This window comes from Crocuta crocuta, unplaced genomic scaffold (assembly GCF_008692635.1).
Source record: "Crocuta crocuta isolate KB4526 unplaced genomic scaffold, BGI_CrCroc_1.0 scaffold118, whole genome shotgun sequence".
NCBI classification, from domain to species: Eukaryota; Metazoa; Chordata; class Mammalia; order Carnivora; family Hyaenidae; genus Crocuta; species Crocuta crocuta.
The window spans coordinates 7,273,254-7,294,429 of NW_027551558.1; the positions used below are offsets into that span (position 1 = coordinate 7,273,254).

At 36.6% G+C, this 21,176-nt stretch overlaps 1 protein-coding gene across 1 annotated transcript in view; it reads right to left on the minus strand.

The window, feature by feature from the left end:
• EIF5B (eukaryotic translation initiation factor 5B) overlaps positions 1 to 21,176 on the minus strand; it is an 89,970-nt gene that overhangs the window by 49,278 nt on the left and 19,516 nt on the right. Inside the window, exons 2-6 of the mRNA XM_077749258.1 lie at positions 11,073 to 11,198; positions 10,888 to 10,972; positions 9,559 to 10,231; positions 7,160 to 7,377; positions 6,448 to 6,598 (exon numbers count right to left, since the gene is read on the minus strand). Coding sequence (XP_077605384.1) covers positions 6,448 to 6,598; positions 7,160 to 7,377; positions 9,559 to 10,231; positions 10,888 to 10,972; positions 11,073 to 11,198 — 1,253 coding nt within the window. The remainder of the gene's footprint in view (positions 1 to 6,447; positions 6,599 to 7,159; positions 7,378 to 9,558; positions 10,232 to 10,887; positions 10,973 to 11,072; positions 11,199 to 21,176) is intronic.

A 21,176-nucleotide genomic window follows, 5' to 3' on the forward strand; every position in this document is an offset into this window, starting at 1 on the left:
CTCCTCTCTTCAAAAAGAAGTACCTATGAAAGCACCATTCTGTTTTAAATATAATGATCACTCAATTGAAACTGAAAGTGAATAAAGCAATTTAAGAATTTTACAGCAGCGCCTGGATGGCTCAGTGGGTTAAGTGTCCAACTCTTGATTTTGGCTCAGGTCATGATCTCGTGGTTTGTGGGACCAAGCCCCATGCAGGGCTCTGTGTTGACAATGCTGAGCCTGCTTGGGATTCCCTCTCTCTGCTCCTCCCACTACTTGTGCTTCCTAGCTCTCACTCTCACACTCAAATTTTTTTTTTTTTTTACAAATAGTTTACTGTCAAATTAGTTTCCACATAACACTCAGTGCTCATCCCCACAAGTGTCCTCCTCCATGCCCATCCCCCTCTCCCCCCCACATCCATCAGTCCTCAGTTTTTGTCAGCATTCAAGAGTCTCTCATGGTTTGCCTCTCTCCCTTTCCCCCACCATTTCCGCCCTTCTTCTCCCCCTTGTTCCTCCGTCAAGTTCCTCCTAATCCTCCTATACGTGCAAACATATATTTGTCCTTCTCTGCCTTATTTCGCTCAGCATAACACCCAACACCCTCAAGGTCCATCCATGTTGCTACACATGGCCAGATTTCATTGTTTCTCATTGCCATGTAGTATTCCATGGTATAGATAAACCACATCTTCTTGATCCATTCATCTGTTGATGGACACTTAGGCTCTTTCCATGTTTTAGCTATTGTGGAGAGTGCTGCTATGAACATTGGGGTACATGTGCTCCTATGCCTCAGCATTTCTGTATCCCTTGGGTAAATTCCTAGCAGTGCTATTGCTGGGTCATAGGGGAGTTCTATTGTTAGTTTCCTGAGGAACCTCCACACTGTTTTCCAGAGGGGCTGTACCAGTTTACATTCCCACCAACAGTGTAGGAGGGTGCCCGTTTCTCCACATCCTCGCCAGCATCTAGAGTTCTCTGATTTGCTCATTTTAGCCACTCTGACTGGCGTGAGGTGGTATCTCAGTGTGGTTTTGATTTGTATTTCCCTGATGAGGAGGGATGCTGAGCATCGTTTCATGTGTCTGTTGGCCATCTGGATGTCCTCTTTGGAGAAGTGTCTGTTCATATCTTCTGCCCATTTCTTCACTGGGTTGTTTGTTTTTCGGGCGTGTAGTTTGGTGAGTTCCTTATAGATTCTGGATATTAACCCTTTATCTGATATGTCATTTGCAACTATCTTTTCCCATTCCGTTGGTTGCCTATTAATTTTCTGGGTTGTTTCCTTGGCTGTGCAGAAGCTTTTAATCTTGATGAGGTCCCAATCATTTATTTTTGCTCTTGATTCCCTTGCTTCAAAATAAATAACTTTAAAAAAAATTTTAAAGAATTTCACAGCTAAAAGGACAAATTCTAGAACTCCTTTTCCCACATCTCTCAAAAGGTCCACAAAAACCTCCACTATCTCTACTTACTCCACAAATTTTGGGCTATGAACAATTGAAACAGACAACAAAAAAGTAGAAAAGCCAAAATGAATCCACAGTTGAAAAAAGGAAATTTCTACCTTTAATCTATTCTTTTCACTTCAGAATGCAGGCCTCTAACAATCTGACAGAAACAAATTTAAAAGTAGATCCTAATTCAATACCTAATCTTCCAAATACTTTAGTAGTAATGAAAAATATGCTATTTATATGTCTTTTGATCATAATTATAATTAATCAGCCTTGTTTGGCTTGAATTCTCAAATTTAAACACTAAAGTAACAAGACATGGCAAATAAATAGCATCAAGTAACCTCCAGCATGTTTCAGAGTAATATGGTCACTGATCTCTACTGAAACAAGAGATTTTGATCTTTGAAAGATACAGTGAACACATGACACTCACAAAATGTTTTCTTTGTAATAAACTCACAAATAAAATGAAAGTAAGTATGTAGTAAATAGAATAATGCCTCCCACTGCCCTAAGACATCCATGTCTTAATCCCCAGGACATGTGAATATGTTACCTAACATGGCAAAAAAAAAAAAAAACATTGCAGACGTGAATTAGCCTAAGAACCTTGAGATGAGAGAGTATCCTGGATCATCCAGGTGAGCCCAACCTAATCAATTGTATGAGTCCCTTAAAAATGAAGAATCTTTCACTGAGGTACATGCTAAAGTCAGAGGATGATGCGCCTTATGGAAAAATAGTCAGCATTATGTAATACTGATGGCTCTGAGATGGAAGAAGGGCGTCATGAGCCAAGCAATACAAGCACTTCTAGAAGACAACAAGAGAAGTGGTTCTACCCTAGAAACTCCAGAAAGGAATGTAGGCCTGCCAACAGCTTAAACCAGTGAGACTCACATCAGACTTTTGATTTAGAAATTTTAAAGTAATAAATTTTGTGTCTTTTTAAGCTACTAAATTTGTGGTAATTTGTTATAATACAAATAAAAAACTATAACTAAGTATAAAAGAAGTTTCCATTACCATTACAAAACAAAGTCATTAAGTCTACTTTTTTTCAACCATGGCCAGTTTCACAGCTGTCAAAAGTATGATTCAATGAGAAAGTGACTTATCCAAAATGAAAAGGTTAGCATTAGATCACAAATTTGTTTTTATTTGAATTCATGGTTCTTAGTATCCAGTTTTGAACATTTCGTATTTTCTCTTAAACAGAGTAAACAAATAAATTTTGTCAAATTAAGACATGGCAGTACAAACCAATGTTAGATCTGATTTGCAAGTAACATTACTGAATCTGAAGAGAATACATCTTTCGTCAGTCAACAGTTACTAGTAAATCCCAGACGTGGAATGGTTCTCTGTTAAAATCCTTCCTCTCCATTCCTATGACAAACTCCTAAGAGAGGTTCCTCACCATCTGCTGGATTACTGACACAGTCTCACACAGGGCAGAAATTTTATAAGACAACAGTAAAAGCTATTTATTGTGGGGTTTTGAATGAAGTCATTAACAGAAGGAAATCGCTTAAAATGTTCTTAACTTTAAAGTACTCAATGAAGGCATGTATGTGAGTAATGAGATTGGTCAGAATTATAAAACCAAAGCTATCAGTCTGGTAAGACAGGCAAACTAAAGTAAAAGGATAAAGCCAGCTGACAATATGGAGATAATCCAGATAACCAGAGATTTCCCTGCCCAGCAGCCCACATCTAGTAAGCAGAAGCAGGGATGTGGGAAGGAAACTGTAGGTTAGATGAGCTGAAGGGTGGTCCCAACAACACAGCAGACCTTAATCAACAGACCATTCTTCCGATTAGGGGATGTTTCATAAACTGTTATATGTTGACTACTATATGCAGTCAACATCAACATGTGTGTGTTCAGATATTCCATTCACCTTGCAAACTGAGACATTACAATCAAATTACAATCAAATTCTCACAGAAACTCTTTGCCTGGAGTTAATTTCAAATTATTTGTAAAGTACTTGCTATATGGTTAGTAGTTAATAGGCTAAAGGCAATTGAACTGACTGAAAATGCTATCTGCTACACAATTCAGAGTAATTATCTGAAAACATCTGCAGATACCTACACTCTCAAATACATTTTGGGTTCAATTAATATAAAGTTTTATATTACTCTAGGTAATGAATGTGGTACCTGATCTTTACCCAACAAGATAGCTTTGAAAGATATGATAAAACAAAACACTGTAACTTCTTTTTATGAGATGACTCAATGAGTAGACTGTGGAGGGCCTTTAGTATCAAGCTAACAAGATTGGACTTTTTATCAATAAACAATAGGAAATTAGTTAAGAGGGCAAATATTGAGCAATACTATTGAAAAATAAGAGACTAGGGGGAGAGATGCCAATTGAGAGACCATCTCCTCCAAATCTGTCCTAGTGGTTTAATTATGGGGGGAGGTGCTTGGCTGGCTCTTGATCTTAGGGTCATGAGTTCAAGACCTATATTGGGGGCCGTGTCTACTTAATTTTCATCTAATCTCATAAGTGCAAGTCAAACTACTCCATAAAACATTTCTAAGAATGGCAAATTATTCCCTCCTTGGTCCCATCCCAATTTCTTCATGAGGTCTTTTAGCCTTCTAGATAATCACCAGTCAAATCTCTTATCTGGGTACTAGTCGTACTCATATTTGTTCTCTAATTTCATTTTGAAAAACCACATCCCCAATTAAGAATAAACTTTTTGATCCAAGTACTATGTTTCTCTATATTTACTGCTGCCAGCTGAACACACAATGCATAATAAAGAGGTGGTCACACAGATCAGTTTAAATCTCAGCTCCATGACCTTGGGCAATGTTTAAACTGAGAGTCTCTATTTCTTCATCTATATGATGGGAATGAAAACACCTAGTAGATTCTTATGAGGAAAGGGACAATGTCAAAGGTTTATGACAGTATCGGTCACACAATAAATACACAATAAATGCGTACCTACTACTGTAATTATAGCAAAAGCACCAAAATCAGTCATATAAAAATCTGTGAAATATAAAAACAAGAAACTGGAGAGGTCTCCATATATTCTACTCAATGGAGAAGAGAAACTATTTTAAATCATCTCATCTGTCAAAAACATAATTACCCATCCAGATTATGGTCTCTAAACTAAAAAGAATTAGGGCTCTTTGTACAAACAGGTGATTCCAGTCTAAGGCAGAAAATGTGTAAGATGTACTGTAGACACCTTGTTGTGTTAGAAAGTGAGGAAGAGGTCAAAGAATACTGTAGTTGTGTGGGAAAAATCAGAGGGACCAACCTAAATGAGGTCCCGCTGGCCAAAGATGGGACAACTTGAGTATTTAAAAAATATAAATGACTTCATGAGGTAAAAACATATCAATTATATAAAATCCCATTAAAACAAAACAATACAGAGCCAAAAAACAAAATTACACTCACTGATCACTTTTGGAAGTTGCTAAAACACCAATTTATTATTCTGAAGATTAATAAAGGAAAAGAATTAAGCACTTATCCTGGCTTTCCTGCATGAACTATATTTCAGGGAAAGTTTTTCTTTAAACAAAGATTATACCTAATAAATGTAAAAGGAGTGACAGAATATTTTTAATAATTGCAGAGTAACTCTGCAATTCCTAATGAGATACTTGATACAGGCAATGATCACCAATTGGATATTAAATTATTATGTGAAAAATCACTGGATTACTTGTATAATGGACAAAGCTGCCAATACCTAAACCCAATAACCAATCCTGGCATCACTAAAAGTGAGACAACCAGATCACATGCCTGTGGACATGAGGCAACAGGAACTACATAGTACCACTTGGAAGAGCCAAGCCACTAGATCTAAGAAATTTTAACAGAGAAGTATATTAGCCAAAACCAGGAGAAGGGAATTAGGTAAATCCAGAATATGAGAAATTCTAAAGAATAACCCAGTATCTACAACTAATAAATGGCATACCAAAACCAAGGATGGGTAACAGTATCAGTGAGAGACAGACATAACCAAATGCAATGTGTGGATCTAATCTGGATCCTGATTTAAACAGATAAATTACAAAAAACCCTGTGGCGACAAGGGGAAAAACTATACGTAGACAGAAAACCACATGTCACCAAGAAATTAATTTTATTAAATGTAACACGAATTCTACTTAATGTTACCAAAAAAAAAAAGAAAAAGAAAAAAGAAAAAAAAAATCCTTACTTGTTAAGAGATACATACTAAAGTAAAATAGGAGTAAAACAACATGGTGTTTAAAATTCACTTTAAAATACTCCAGGGGGCGCCTGGGTGGCTTAGTCGGTTAAGCGTCCGACTTTCGCTTAGGTCATGATCTCGCGGTTCGTGGGTTCGAGCCCCGCGTCGGGCTCTGTGCTGACTGCCAGCTCAGAGCCTGGAGCCTGTTTCAGTCTGTGACTCCCTCTCTCTCTGACCCTCCCCTGCTCAAGCTGTCTCTCTCTCTCTCTCCTAGAAATAAATAAAACATTAAAAAAATTTAAAAAAATAAAAAATAAAATAAAATACTCCAGGAAAAAAGTCAGTGAAGACAGACAAATCAAGAACCATAAATACTGACAATTGTTGAAACTGAGTGACAGGTTCTTGGTGATTCATTTTACTGTATTCTCTATCTTTGTTGGAGGGGACAAAAAAACTTATTCACAGACATGCTATCATTACACATAAATTTTCATCATCATATAGAAGTCACTTCCCTAAATGATGTAATTATCTTATCTATTCTTTATATTTTTTTAAAGTAAGCTCTATGCCCAACATAGGGCTTGAACTCATGTCCCTGGAATCACGAGATGCAAGCACTACCAAATGAGCCAAGCAGGTGTCCCTATTCTTTACATTTTTATTTGACTTTTTCCAGAGCATGTTCATAGGAATTCTCTGACTTAATTCTACTCTCCTTTTGACCATTACAGACCTATAAATGCATGACAGAACCTTCTAGACTGTTCAAATACTACTTACCCTGAGCTTGTAGAAGTTTAAGGGTAGCTTCAGCTCTCGCTCTGGCTTCTCTCTGGGATTTAGTTAAAAGTTTCCCTTCTTTTTTCAAGCGTTCTTTTCTTTCTTTTTCTTTTTGCTTTTTCCTTTCTCTCTTTTCTTGTTCTAGTCTTTCCTGCATAAAAGTACATATCACACAAAAATTGTATTGACTTAATTATAAAATTTAAATGTAAAGAACACAAACAAAGCTCTTGAAATACATGCAAAGTATTACATTATGAATATTCAAATAAAAAAAATACTTTTTCAATGTTTACTTAATTATTTTTGAGAGAGAGAACATGAGCAGAGGAGGGATAGAGAGAGAGGGAGAGAAAGAATCCCAATGCAGGGCTTGAAACCACAAACTGTGAGATCGTGACCTGAGCTGAAATCAAGAGTTGTATGCCTAAGTGACTGAGACACCCAGATGTCACAAATCAAATTTAACGGTTGCACATAATAATTATGAATTAACATCACATGACAGTAGACTAAGTATTGGCAAGGATATATACCCAACTTCTGCATCTGAGGAAAAAAGGTAGAATTTTCTATACTACTACATCTTATTGTTTACATCAGAATAATAATGTAATTGATTACCATACCACTATGACATTTTTAGAATAAGAATGTTAAAGATGTCTTACAGAGCAGACTTTAAATTAAACACAACTTCATGAAAACATACCTCTTCTTTACGTTTGGCTTCTAATTCTTCAAGCCGTTTTATGCGTTCTTCCTCTTCTCTCTTCTGTCGTTCTTCTTCTTCTTTAAGCTTAGCCAGAGCTTCTTGCATAGCTTTAACTGTGGCTTTGCTAGGCCCTTTTTTCTTTTCCTTCTCTTTTTCTTCCTTTTCTCCTTTCTTTTTCTTCTTATCTTTTTTCTTTTTGTCTCCTTCATTATCATCTACCAAAAAAGAACAGGCAATACGTTTTTTAAAAAGTTGTTTCCTAAGGCAGTGATAAGCAACCCCCAGAATTCAAAGACCATACTGGGCCGAGGCTGATGCCAGCAGCAGGATAGGTCTCTAGCCATACCAAGAGGTACAGAACAGCTCCAAACAACCATGTTGGCCTCCTTAGAAACCTACAATGCTACTGTTGCTCTAAATTATCCTGGGGGATCCAAGAAGACAGGAGGATCCAGTCAGCAGGAAAATGATATACTGTATCTAATGTATCACTTAATCCAGGGTATCTGAATTCTTGCCTAAATTTAGTAGTTAGTTTAGTAGCACCTAGATGGCTCAGTTGGTGCTCACCTGACTTTGGTTCAGGTCATGATTTCACAGTTCATAGGTTCAAGCCCCACATCAGGCTCTGTGCTGACAGCTCAGAGCCTGGAGCCTGCTTCAGATTCTGTCTCCCTCTCTCTCTGACCCTCCCCCACTCATATTCTGTCTGTCTCTCTCTCAAAAATAAAATAAAAACATTAAAAAAAAATTTTTTAAGAGGGTAATAGGAATGATGCCTACCTTAAGGAGGTATTAGGAAAATAAAATATAAAAATATAGATAACTATATTCCAAGAACTCTACAGCATTATGCTAAAGAATTAAAGTTTATGAAGTTGCTTTTGTGGTATTACTCTTCAAAGATGTCTAGTTAATACAAATTTGGTTAAAAAAGATATGTCAATTTTTCCATTAAAAGCTTTCTAGTCTTAAAAAAATAGCAGTACGAATCACTTGATCTTTATTCTCCTTCTGAAAAAGAAGAATTCTAGATAGAAAGCTTATTTTTCATTAATTGGTTCTGTCAAAAAAAAAAAAAACTTGCCTCACTGTTGCTTAAAAGATGTTAACTAATTTTAGCATGTTTTTGCTTTTCTATTTCACAGACTGAATTGGGTTTTTAAAAACAGAAAAGAATTCCATTACATCTGACACTGAGATATCAAAAGGAATGAATTTATCATTATGAACCTTCCAGTATCAGCAGCAAAATTGTTTTTCACAGTGAAATTCTATAAAATTCCTAGTCTGTACACAAAACCATTTTAGACATTTTACTACACACACACACACACACACACACGCACGCACACACACTTAACAATGAAAATTAAAAGTACTTAGATTATTTATAATAGTATTTTATTTATTCATTCATTCATTTTATTTAAAGTAGGCTTCATGCCCAGCTTGGAGACCAACATGAGGCTTAAACTTACAACTCTGAGATCAATAGTTGGATGCTTAACCAATGAGCCATGCAAGCATCCCTAGATGTAATTTTTAAAAGGCTTCTTCTCACCTGGGTGGTTCAGTTGGTTAAGTGTCCAACTTCAGCTCAGGCCATGATCTCACAGTTTGTGGGTTCGAGCCCAGCATCGGGCTCTGTGCTAACAGCTCAGAGCTTGGAGCCTGTTTCAGATTCTACATCTCCTTCCCTCAATGCCCCTCCCACTTGCGCGCGCTCTCTCTTGCGCGCGCGCACGCTCTCTCACCTCTCTCTCTGTCTCAAAATTAATAAACATTAAAAAAAATTTTTAAGGCTTCTTCTTACAATTTAAGTCCCTTTATAACCAAGGCCAAAAAACAAAATGCCTAGGACACCTGTGTGGCTCAGCCAATTAAGTGTTCAACTCTTTTTTTTTTTATTGTTTTTTATTTATTTCTAGGAGAGAGAGAGAGAGAGAGAGAGAGAGAGAGACAGCGTGAGCAGGGGAGGGTCAAAGACAGAGGGAGTCACAGACTGAAACAGGCTCCAGGCTCTGAGCTGGCAGTCAGCACAGAGCCCGACGCGGGGCTCGAACCCACGAACCGCGAGACCATGACCTTAGCGAAAGTCGGACGCTCAACCAACTAAGCCACCCAGGCGCCCTAGTGTTTAACTCTTGATTTACATCCGCTCAGGTCATTATCTCACAATCTGTGAGATCAAGCCCTCCATTGGGCTCCATGCTTACAGCACAGAGCCTGCCTGGGATTTTCTCTCTCCTCTGTTTCTCCCCTGATTGTGTACATGTGAGCGCACACACGCTTTCTCTCAAAATAAATAAGTAAACTTAAAAAAAAATGACTTTGGGGCAAAACTCAGACTGTGAATCCAAGCCTACAGCCCTTTCTTTGATAATATTACCAACCTTCAGCAGCTGTGGGAGTCTCTCCTTTCTCTTCAGAAGCAGGGACTGCTCCAATATCAAGGGTCACTTTGGATTTTATAGCTGCTTCTTCAGATTTCTTTTGAGATTGTTTACTCTGATCCTTTTTCCCGGTCTCTAGCTCTTCTTTTTCTTTCAGCTTCCGCAGTTTTGCTTTTTCTTCATCTCGCTTTTTCCTTTCCCGTTCTTTCTTTTCCGCCTTCTTTTGGGCCACTGTCTTAATTTTGAAGGAGGAGTCGTCATCTTCATTTCCACTCTCCACATTAGGACCTGGCTTATTTTTTTGATTTTTTTTCTGTCCTTTTCTAAACTGCAAAAATTCATCTGATTCATCACCACTTTCACCTGAAGAATTTACTCTGGAACGTTCTTTAATTCGTTTACTATTATCCTCATCATCTTCTGAGCCATCCCCTTTTTTACTTGATTTCTGAGCTTTCCCTCTAGCTTTTTTAGAAAGTTTATTAAAATCGTCATCATCATCTTCACTCCCAGAGTACATTTCCACTTTTGGCTTTGCAGACTTTTTTGATTTTGAATCTTTATCTTCCCATTCTTCACTATCATTATCATCAAAACTTTGTTTTTTGCCTTTCTGTCCTTTCTTTTTTTTATCTTGTTTTGAGGTGGATTCTTCTTCATTATTTTCTGTTGGCTAAAAAAATTCCATTGTTAAAAATATTAACAGTTATACTTTAAGTTTTAAAATAACTGAGATTCCTCAATCATGTACTTTATTAAGTACACATAGAAAAAAAATCTCAAAATAACTTCAAAAGAAGGTTGTTTTATCAAGAATATAAAACTCAACCTAGTACCAGAAACTAGCCTAGGCCTCTGGCACATTTCACATTCACTGTAAATTTCAGAATCCAGGTGCTCTGAAGCAAATACTAATCATCAGTCCACATTTACTACCTTCTTCAAATGCATACCAAGTCTAAAAGGAAACTGAATGGAAAAAATATAGGTCTATCACTTTCCAATTACTTTGAGGTTATCCAAACTCAAAGAATGAAAAAGAAAGAACACAGAACACTGGAGATAGAGATAGGAAACATTTTCTCTCTAAATGTACCAATTTTATGAACAAGCAATATGCCACAAAATACCTTTGAATTTCCAAATAAAATGTCTTTATATGTGTGACAGGTTTTACAACATACTTCTTCCCTAAAAATTGTTTTCCTCCTTTGGCATCAGAATCTATAGAAACTTTTAACTAACATATTCACACTGCTCAAACGCTTCCAAAGGCAGCTCCCTAAAATTGGCACTAGGAAAGCAGAATAGTTAACAATGGTCTTTCACCTTTACTGCAGCACTTTCTCTGTCAGCTTTGATGCCTTGAGCTTCCCAAGACAATTCTTCCAGTTCTTTCAGGATATCATCTTCACTAGAAAGGATTAAAATATATTTTGAGGCACCGAATTAGTTTAATAAGTGAGTCTAATACCAAAACTAATAAAAATCAAATATATTTAATATATACTTACTCAAACTCCTGCCTTTTTTTCTCCTTTTTCTTTTTCCCCTTTGACTTCTGAGGTTCCTGTTCCTTGGCAGCACCAGCTCCTTCTATTTCTGCAGCCAAGGCATCAAGATCAATGTCATCCTTGGCACTTAAATGAAAACAAAGATGATCTAAATGTTAATCGAGAGCAAAATAATCTACCACATTAACCGAGAAATTTATCATTTTGACTTTTTCATGCATTTGCAGCCTATTGAGAAAAATCATTTGACAAGTTCTTTCATGACAACATTTGAGTTATATCTACTTATCAGCCTCCCCACATCTATTTCAATAATACACTCAAATCAGAAAGAACTATAATGAGGTGATCCAGGAAAATCTAGGTAAACAAGAGAAAGAAATTGACTTTTGTTGATAACAAAGTTTTATGTGTGCCTAAAGGAGTTATTTATAAAATGGAGAGAGCTTAAAAGATAAAATGAGTCTTATTACTTTATTATTAATAGCAACACCTAAATATTTGAACACCTATTCAATTTTTACTTAGAATAGCAAAAATTTTAGAGCTCGAAGAAATTTTAGAAACCATTTAGTCTCTCACTTTACCAACAGGAAAACTAAGATGGACAAGTCTGAATGCCTTGAAAAAGATGACCACACATCCAAATCTAAATGAATTACGAATGATTCACTAAATAAAGCACAAAAAACTCAGAACCAAATCTCACAATCTTTTACATCTTGGTTTCATTTCTGGTTCTATCCCACAATGTCCTCACCTACAAATATTGAAACAAATCAAACTAAGTTTCAGTTAAAACCTACAGAAAACCATGGTCAAAGATGTACAAATATGAAAGGTCAAAGATATACAAATATGAAAAGTAGATGAATCCAAATAAATGATATAATAAAAAAACAGACTTGATGCAACATGACCCCCAGTTTACGAACCTTGTTATAAAGATGTTTCATTTCAGTTAAGCAAATTTCCTAAAAGAATAACTTTTAGATTTTAAGATTAATAATTTTAATACAATTTTAAGATTTATAAGACACCGATGATATAAAATTTATCCCCAAGGATCTTAGAAGTGACAGCAAATCAGTAAACCACGAATTTGCAAAATGCCAAATGCCAAGTGAAGAAATCTATGCTTTTATAATAGTTGTCTAGAACTGAAATATATTCCCTCGGGTCTTATATTTTAGACAGTGTATTTGAGGAAGATTAGAGAACACTAAGCACTAGAGATGACTTCTTAAAGCAAAAAATCCACGATCAGAAAGTCAGACCCTTCCTGGTAGAGGACAGACCTGGAACCAAGTACTGAAGGAGGAACAAGAGTTAGCTGGACAAAGCAGGTGTGCATAACAGACACAAGAAGTACAAAAACCTAAAGATAAAGTGCATGGTATCTTAGGAAGACTCATAAAAGTGTATCTGAACCAACTGAGATGCTTAAGTTATGGATTTCCTGATCCAACCCAAGATCAAGGGACCCAGTAATGGGATGGGAGTTTGGCAATGTACCCTTAGCCATCTTTCCAGGTTACTGTGGGTTCAATCTTAATATCCTTCTTTTTAATAAATGTAGAAAGCAAGGTACAGAGAATTTAACCTAGGATCACACAAGGCAGAGATGGGATTTGAACCCAGAAACTCTGACTCTACTGTCAGAGCTCTTAACTCTGCTTACATAGTCAAATTTGTACTGTAGAAAGCTACCTTTGGTATGAGTAGCAGGGCAGAATCCTAACTAGTTAGGAAGCAGGAAGACCAGTTGGCAGGAGCTTTTATAAAGTTAATGAGAAACAAAAAACACCTGACTTGCAGCAGTGGCAAGCAAGATGACAGAATGTAAATACTGAGGGATCAATCAGTAGCACATAAGTGACCAACTGAATGTACTGTATATAGAAGGGAAAGAATCAAGAATCATCTTCCTTAAGTCTCGTTAAGTAACAGAAACCAAAGCCTAGCCAAGCATGAACCAGCAATCTCCAAAGGCATCTCTGCCACTATTTCATACCACAGCAGCTTCTAAAAACAGGAGAAGATGGGAAGATGGTGAATGACTGAAGTTTGTCACCTCACCTCCCAAAATTTGCCAGCTCTCACCCGAACTATATTTATATCATCAGAATAGCTTGCGACTGGACATATTTCCAGACCACTCATTAACAAACATCTTCAGAGTAACAGGATTTGTATGCTGTTGAGTTTAAAAGGCTTCTTCTGGCTAGTTTGGCTACATTGACAATTTTTTGAGTGATTATCATATATCAAAGCATTGTGCTGATCAGCTGCTAGACATACTATATATCATTTATTCCTCACAACAACTCTATGAAGTTAAAGATGATAAAAAGAATCTACAAAAGGCTACAAAGTAATATGCCAGGAACTCAAGACCAAATGTGACATCAGAATTATGCTGCCTTCCTTAAAAATGGGCAATAATCAAGTTTCTGAAATTATTTGGAAAAAAAAAGCTACAAAATACATCAGTGATACACAACAAAACTTAAGTCTTAACCACAATGGTTTCTGAAGTGTTCCTTCAATATGTACTGAACTTGCTGCTCCAGACTCAGGACAAGGTCCTAAAGAGTCAACCATTACAATGACAGGACATAAAAACAACATACATATAATATCAGTGATTTAAGCTGAAATTTTAAAATTAGTTTTTTTAAAGCTTATTTACTTACTTTGAGAAAGAGAACGAGAGAGATAGAGAACCCCAACCTGGTTCTGTGCTGTCAGCACAGAGCCCAACGCAGGGTTAATCTCACGAACGGTGAGATCATGACCTGAGCCTAAATCAACAGTCAAATGGACACCTAACCAATTAAGCCACCCAGGTGCCCCTACACTGAAACTTCAAACTACATCTACATTTTCAATGCTACTCTTACGCCTACCCACTATAAACTACCACTTTAAGATTTCAATAAACTTAAGAGTCAAATCTAAAATCCAGTCATGCTGATAACCAAAGCTTTAAAACCTTTAAGGAATCCGTAAAAATATTTTTCTGTAGGTATGTCTTTCTGCAAACCACTTTTTCCTTTAATAAAACTGTAACAGTCCTATTAATGTTCCCTGTGAAAGCTCCCAATCCTTTATTCTAAACTTATTACCGATTTACAGAAATAAAAAGCATTTTTCTATTGTGCTCGTTTTCACAATCCACATTCTTCCATCAAGACAATAAAAATGTTATGACTTAATGGCCTTAAAAAATAAAACTATTAAAAATACTGTTATGTGTAGATTTTTTAAAATAGCCAAGCTATTTTCTAAAGTGGGTTTACCATTTAATATTTACACCAGGAATATATGGAGATAACCATTTTTCCCACATCCTAGCCAGTATTTGAAATTATGACTACTTTCCCTTTAAGATACTCTAAGTGGTGATATCATAGTAATTTTTTTTAATTTTTTTAACATTTATTTATTTCTGAGACAGACAAAGAACCAACAAGAGAGGGGCAGAGAGGGAGACACAGAACCAGAAGCAGGCTCCATGCTATGAGCTGTCAGCACAAGGCCTGATGCAGGGCTCCAACACATGTGGAGATCGTGACCTGAGCCAGTTAGATGCTTAACCAACTGAGCCACCCAGGCATCCCCATAATAGTTTTCATTTGCATTTTCTTAAAGGCTAGGGTAATTACACATTTTTTCATGTGTTTATTTGCCATTCATAGTACTATTCTGTGAAATGTCTGTTCATATCGTTTGCCCATTTTCTAATTGGACTAACAATGTTTTGATAACTCTTTATGTTCCCTATGAGTCACTGGTCAAATATGGTTTATGCGTATTTTCTTCCAGTCTGTAACTCACTTTTTCATCCATTTAAAGCATTTTTATTAAAGCAAAAAAAGTTTAATTTTCATGAGGTACTCTTTATCAAGATTTTATGAATCATGCTTTTGGTGTCATGACTAAGAATGTTTCATCGTGCCCTAGGTCTTTGAAAATATGTTATCTCCTAAAAGCTGTGTGCTTTCATGTTTTATACTTAAATCTATGATCCATTTTAATTGTTTTTCACCTATGGGTACTCAACTATTTCAGCAACATTTTACAGCATCCATCCTACACCGAACTGCTTTTACATCATCACCAAAAATCACTCGGCTATACTTGTATAGGACTATTTCTGAGTCCTCTATTACGCTTTACTGATCTGTGTGTCTTCACTTCTGACACTGACATTGTCATGGTTAATGGAGCTATATAATAAGTTTTAAAATCAGGTGGAATGATTCCTTCCCCTTATTATTCATTATGAGAACTGTTTCATCCATTCTTAACTTTGACTTTTCAAATATATTTTAGAATAATTTTGTATACATCTACAAAAAGTATCTTGCTAGAATTTTAATTGTGTTAACTATAGACAGAAATTGAAGAGAACTTCATTATGTAGTTTTCCAATCTATGAACACAGTTTCTCCATTTATTTAAATCAGATTTCTTTCTTCAGTGTTTCAAAATTTTCACAAAACTTGTATTTTTTAAAAAATATTTTTAAATGTTGATTGGAGAGAATGAGACAGAGACAGAGCACAAATAAGAGAGGGGCAGAGAGGGGGAGACACAGAATCTAAAGCAAGCTCTCAGAGCTTCTTCACACAGAAGAAGTTTTCTTTTATTTCTAGTTTTCTGAGTTTCATCATGAATGGATGATGTATTCTTGTCAAAAGGTTTCTGTAACACATAAAAATAACCAAAAAAATTTTTTTAAGTTTTCTACATCAACTGGTGTAATCATAAATCATTTTTCTTCTTTTACCTGTTAATGTAGTGATTATACTGACTGGTTTCTGAATAATGAACCAGTCTTGCATCACCTGAATTCATTCCATTTGGTCATGGTGTATATTTCTTTTTATATAATGTCAAATGTATGAGTAGTCAATTCTATGTGTTAGTATTTTAAATTTTTTTAAGTTTGTCTATTTTTGACAGAGCAAGCACAAGCAGGGGAGGGGCAGAGAGAGAGAGGGAGCCACAGAATCTGAAGCAGGCACCAGGCTGTGAGTTGTTGTGTAGAGCCCCATGCAGGGCTCAAGCCCACAAGTTTTAAGATCATGACCTGAGCCAAAGTTCGGCGCTAAACCAACTGAGCCACCCAGGCACCCCATCTTATTTGTTAATATTTCATTAACAATTTTTGCAATCTAGATTTATGAGGATACCAGCTTGTAGTTTTCTTTTTGTGTGTACCACTTTTGACAGACTTTGACATCAGGGTAGCACCAATTTCACAAAAAATCTGGAAGGTTCAGTCTCCTCTCCCATATTCCAGAAATGATTATAGAGCACTGGTGTTACTTCTTTAAACATTTGGCAGAAAACTCCAGTAAAACCATCAGAGTCTGGAGACTTATTTTTCAGGACTTCTTTTTTTTTGGGGGGGAAGGGGGGCAGGGAGGGAGAGAATCCTAAGCAAGCTCCACACCCAGCACAGAGCCCAACATGGAGCTCAATCTCACATCCCTGAGATTATTATCTGAGCTGAAATCAAGAGTTGGAATCTTAACTGAGCCACCCAGGCACTCTTATGACATTTAAATTATGAATTCAATTTCCTTAATAGGAATAAGGCTCTTCAAATGACTTATTTCATCTTGGTGAGCTTCGATAGTTTAAGACATTAGCCCATTTCATCTAAGTTATCAAATTCATGTGTATAGAGTTGTTCACAGTATCTCTTTTTTCCTTTTGATATACATCTATAATAATATCCCCTATTTCCTCCTTAGAGGCCTTTATCTAGTAAACAAATAGAGTCAGTAATTTGTAACCTTCCAAAAGAAAGCACTAGGTCCAGGTTATTTTACAGGTAAATTATACCATTTAAGGAAGAAGTGATACCATTTCTCCACAATCTCTAGAAAATAAAAGCAGAGTCTTCCTAACTCATTCTGTGAGGTGAGCATTACCCCAGTACCAAACCGAAAAACAGTATAAGGAAACTACAAATATCACTCGTAAACAAAGATGTAAAGATCCTCCAAAAAACATCAGAAAGGCACCCGGGTGATCAGGTGAATCAGTCAATTTATCATCTGACTTCGGCTGAGGTCACAATCTCACAGTTCATGAGTTCAAGCCTCACATCGGGCTTGCTGCTGTGAGCATGGAGCCCGCTTTGAATCCTCTGTACCCAACTCTTTCTGCCCATTCCCAGCTCCCATGCTCTCTCAAAAATAAATAAAACGTTTTTAAAAATTAGCACATTCAATCTAACAATGTATAACATTAATTATACTCTGCGACCAATTAGAATTTATTTCAGATATGCAAGATATGAATACAGGAAACATGTGAACATGCCAACAGATTAAATAACCTAGATGAAATGGACAAATTCCTAGAAAGACAAACTATTAGAACTGATTCAAGAAGTAGAAAATCTGAATACACCTTTAACAAGTGACTGAGTTATTGATTAAAAAGTTTCCCACTAAGAAAAGTCTAGGGCCAGATGACTTTGATAACATTTATAGAATTAATATCAATCCTTCACAAACTCTTTTCGGGAGGGGGGTAAGGGCAGGAAGGAGAGAGAACACCAAGGCCAATATTACACAGATAACAAAACTAGACAAAGAGATAAGGTACAGAAGAGGCAGCTGCAGAACAGTGTGAATATACTTAATGCCACTAAATTATGTGGTTAAAATGGTAAATTTTATGTTTACTTTACAATAATAAACAGAAAACTATCCCCAGAAAAAGGTACAGAATCTGTTGATCCTGGGTTTGGCAATGAAGTTTAAGATGAAATGAAAACCAAAAGCAGAATTCATGAGAGAAGAAATGAAAATTTAGACTTTATTAAAACTTAAAATTTCTGCTTAGAAGGATACTGATAAGAAAATGAAAACACAAGCCACACAATAACAGAAAATGCTGGCATACCTTCCTTTACTGTGCTTCACAGATACTCTGAACTTTCAAAGCAGCCCATGGATCAGAGTCATTTTGACTTTCAAGTCTCATGATGTAAGAAATACATTTTATAACGCTATAGCTGCCACAGACAGGGATTCCTCTGATGGATCTGAACAAAACAAAACAAAACAAAAAAAACCACTGAAAGCCTTCTGAGGAGGATTCACTATTATAAATGTCATAAAGACATTTATGATTTATGGGAAGGGATCAAAATATCAACATTAACAGGAATGTGGAAGAAGCTGGTTCCAACCCTCATGGATTACTTTGCAGGGTTCAAGACTTCAGTGGAAGAAGTAACTGTAGATGTGGTGAAAATAGAAAGAGAACAAGAACTAGAAGTGGAACCTCAAGATATAACTGAAATGCTACAATCTCATGATAAAACCTTTAACAGATAAGGAGTTGCTTTTCTTAATTTTTATATAGTTTATTTTTGAGACAGAGAGAAACAGAACATGAGTGGGGGAGGGTCAGAGAGAGAGGGAGACACAGAATCCGAAACAGGCTCCAGGCTCTGAGGTAGCTGTCAGCACAGAGCACGATGTAGGGCTTGAACCCATGAACCGTGAGACCATGCCCTGAGCCGAAGTCGGATGTTCAACCGACTGAGCCACCCAGGTGCCCCAGGAGTCGCTTCTTACAGATGAACAAAGAAATGACTTCTATAGAATTTACTCCAAGTGAAGATGTTGTGAAAATTGTTGAAATGACAAAGATTTAGAGTATTACATAAATTTAGTTGGTAAAGCAACAGGGCTTGTTGCAATTTTGAAAAAAGCTCTACTGCTGAGTAAAAATATGCTATCAAACAGAATCACATGCCACAGATAAACTGTTCATGAAAGAGTCAATCAACCAACTTTATTGTTGCCTTCTTTTAAGAAACTGCCACTGTCCAAACCATGAGAGACTCCTGAATGCTGAGAACAAACTGAGGGCTGATGGAGGTGGGGGAGAGGGGAAGGGGGGTGATGGGCATGGAGGAGGGCACTTGTTGGAATGAGCACTGGGTGTTTTATGGAAACCAACTTGACAATAAACTATTTAAGGAAAAAAAAAATTGCCACAGTCACCCCAAACTTCAGAAACCACCAATGTGATCAGTCAGCAGTCATTAACATTAATGCAAGACTCTACTCCAACAACACAATTATGAATTGCTGAAAGCTCAGATGATGGTTAGCATCTTCTACCAATCAAGTATTTTTAAGTTAACGTGACATACGTTCTTTTCGACATAATGCTATTATTTGCATACAGCAGACTACAGTATTCTATAACATAATTTTCATGTGCACTGGGAAACCAGAAACTGATCTGACTTGCTTTATTGCAGTAGTACAGAACAAAACATGCAGTATCTCTGAGATGTGCCCGTATTTGCAAAATACTACTGGCTAAAGGACTTAAATCCAAAGTGTGAAAAATATTGGGTTTATTATTATTAAACCCAATAATAATAATAACCGAATTAAAATATGAATGGAGATGCCTGGGTGGCTCAGTCGGTTAAGGTTAAGCATCTGACTCTTGATGTCAGCTCAGGGTTGTGATCTCATCGTTTGTGAGCTCAAGCCCCGCATCAGGCTCTGCGTTAACAGTGCAGGACCTGCTTGGGATTTTCTCCCTCTCTCTGCCCCTCCCCTGCTCGTACAAGCTATCAAAATAAATAAACTTAAAAATAAAAATATGAATAAAGATCTTAACAGTCACTTTTCAAAAAGAAGCAAATGGCAAATACAAAAAGATAAAATGTTTATCATCTGTCATTAGGGAAATACAAATTAATAAGGAGACTTCATACCTATCAGAATGACTAAAATCCAAGAAACTGCCAATATTAGCTATTGGTGAGAATGCAAAATAGCAGATTCTAGGCTTGAGGTAAGTCTGGAGTACCTTGTAATATGAGAAAGCAAGTAATTACCATCTCCTCCCTATCCAAAACTCCCATCCCTGCCCAAAACAATGAGTGTCTAACTAGGAATGTAGGTAGGGACCAAGTGAAAGAGCACTCAACTAACAACAAGAGGAACAACTTCTTAATTAAAGCAACAAACTAACATAGTATTAGATTATAAACCAATATATAAAATATTGTCCCCAAGTCCATGAATGAATGAATAAATGGGATGAGACAAGTCATCATAATTCTAAATAAGTTATGCATACATGCCACCACCAAGGAAATGGGTAATTTCCTACTCAAGTGAGAGTAACACACAGTGATTTACTTCCAAAGAATACAGTATGGAAAAAAGGAAGACAAGAGTAATTTTATAATGTAAAAGCCTCACAAATACAGCCAAATGATCTGAGTTAACATCAGTGATATGTTGAAGTCTTCTCAAAGATAAGAGGAATCCAAGAAGAAATGACAATCATTTACAATGACTCCAAAGAAAGTGCTTTGCTATAAATCTAACAAAATACGTATAGAATTTGTATGCTGAAAAATCACAAAATGCTGATGAAAGAAATTCAAGACAACCTTAACAAAATGGAAATGTACCATTTTCATGAACTAGGAGATTCAACACAGTAGTCAATTCTCCCCAAAAATGACATTCAAATTTAAGTAATTCCAATAAAAAAATCCCAGCAAGATTTTTGGGACATAGCCAATATATACAAGACTATTCTAAAATGTATACGGAAAACCAAAAAAACGCTAGAATAACTAAAACATTCTAGAAAAAAAAACTAAAAAAAAAATTACTTTAGGGGCTCGTGGGTGGTTCAGTCTGTTAAGCATCCAACTCTTAATTTCAGCTCAGGTCATGATCTCACAGTTCCTGAGATGCAGCTTTCTGTCGGGCTCTGTGCTGATAGCATGGAGCTTGCTTGAAATTCTCCCTCTCTCTTCCTCCGCCCTCCCTGCTTGTACATGTGCTCTCTCTCAAAACAAACATAGGGGCGCCTGAGTCGATTAAGCATCCGACTTCGGCTCAGGTCACGATCTCACGGTCTGTGGGTTCGGGCCCCTCATCGGGCTCTGTGCTGACCACTAGCTCAGGGCCTGGAGCCTGTTTCGGATTCTGTGTCCCCCTCTCCATCTGACCCTTCCCTGCTCATGCTCGCTCTCTCTCTCTCTCTCTCTCTCTCAGAAATAAGTTAAAAAAAAAAAGCTCCTTA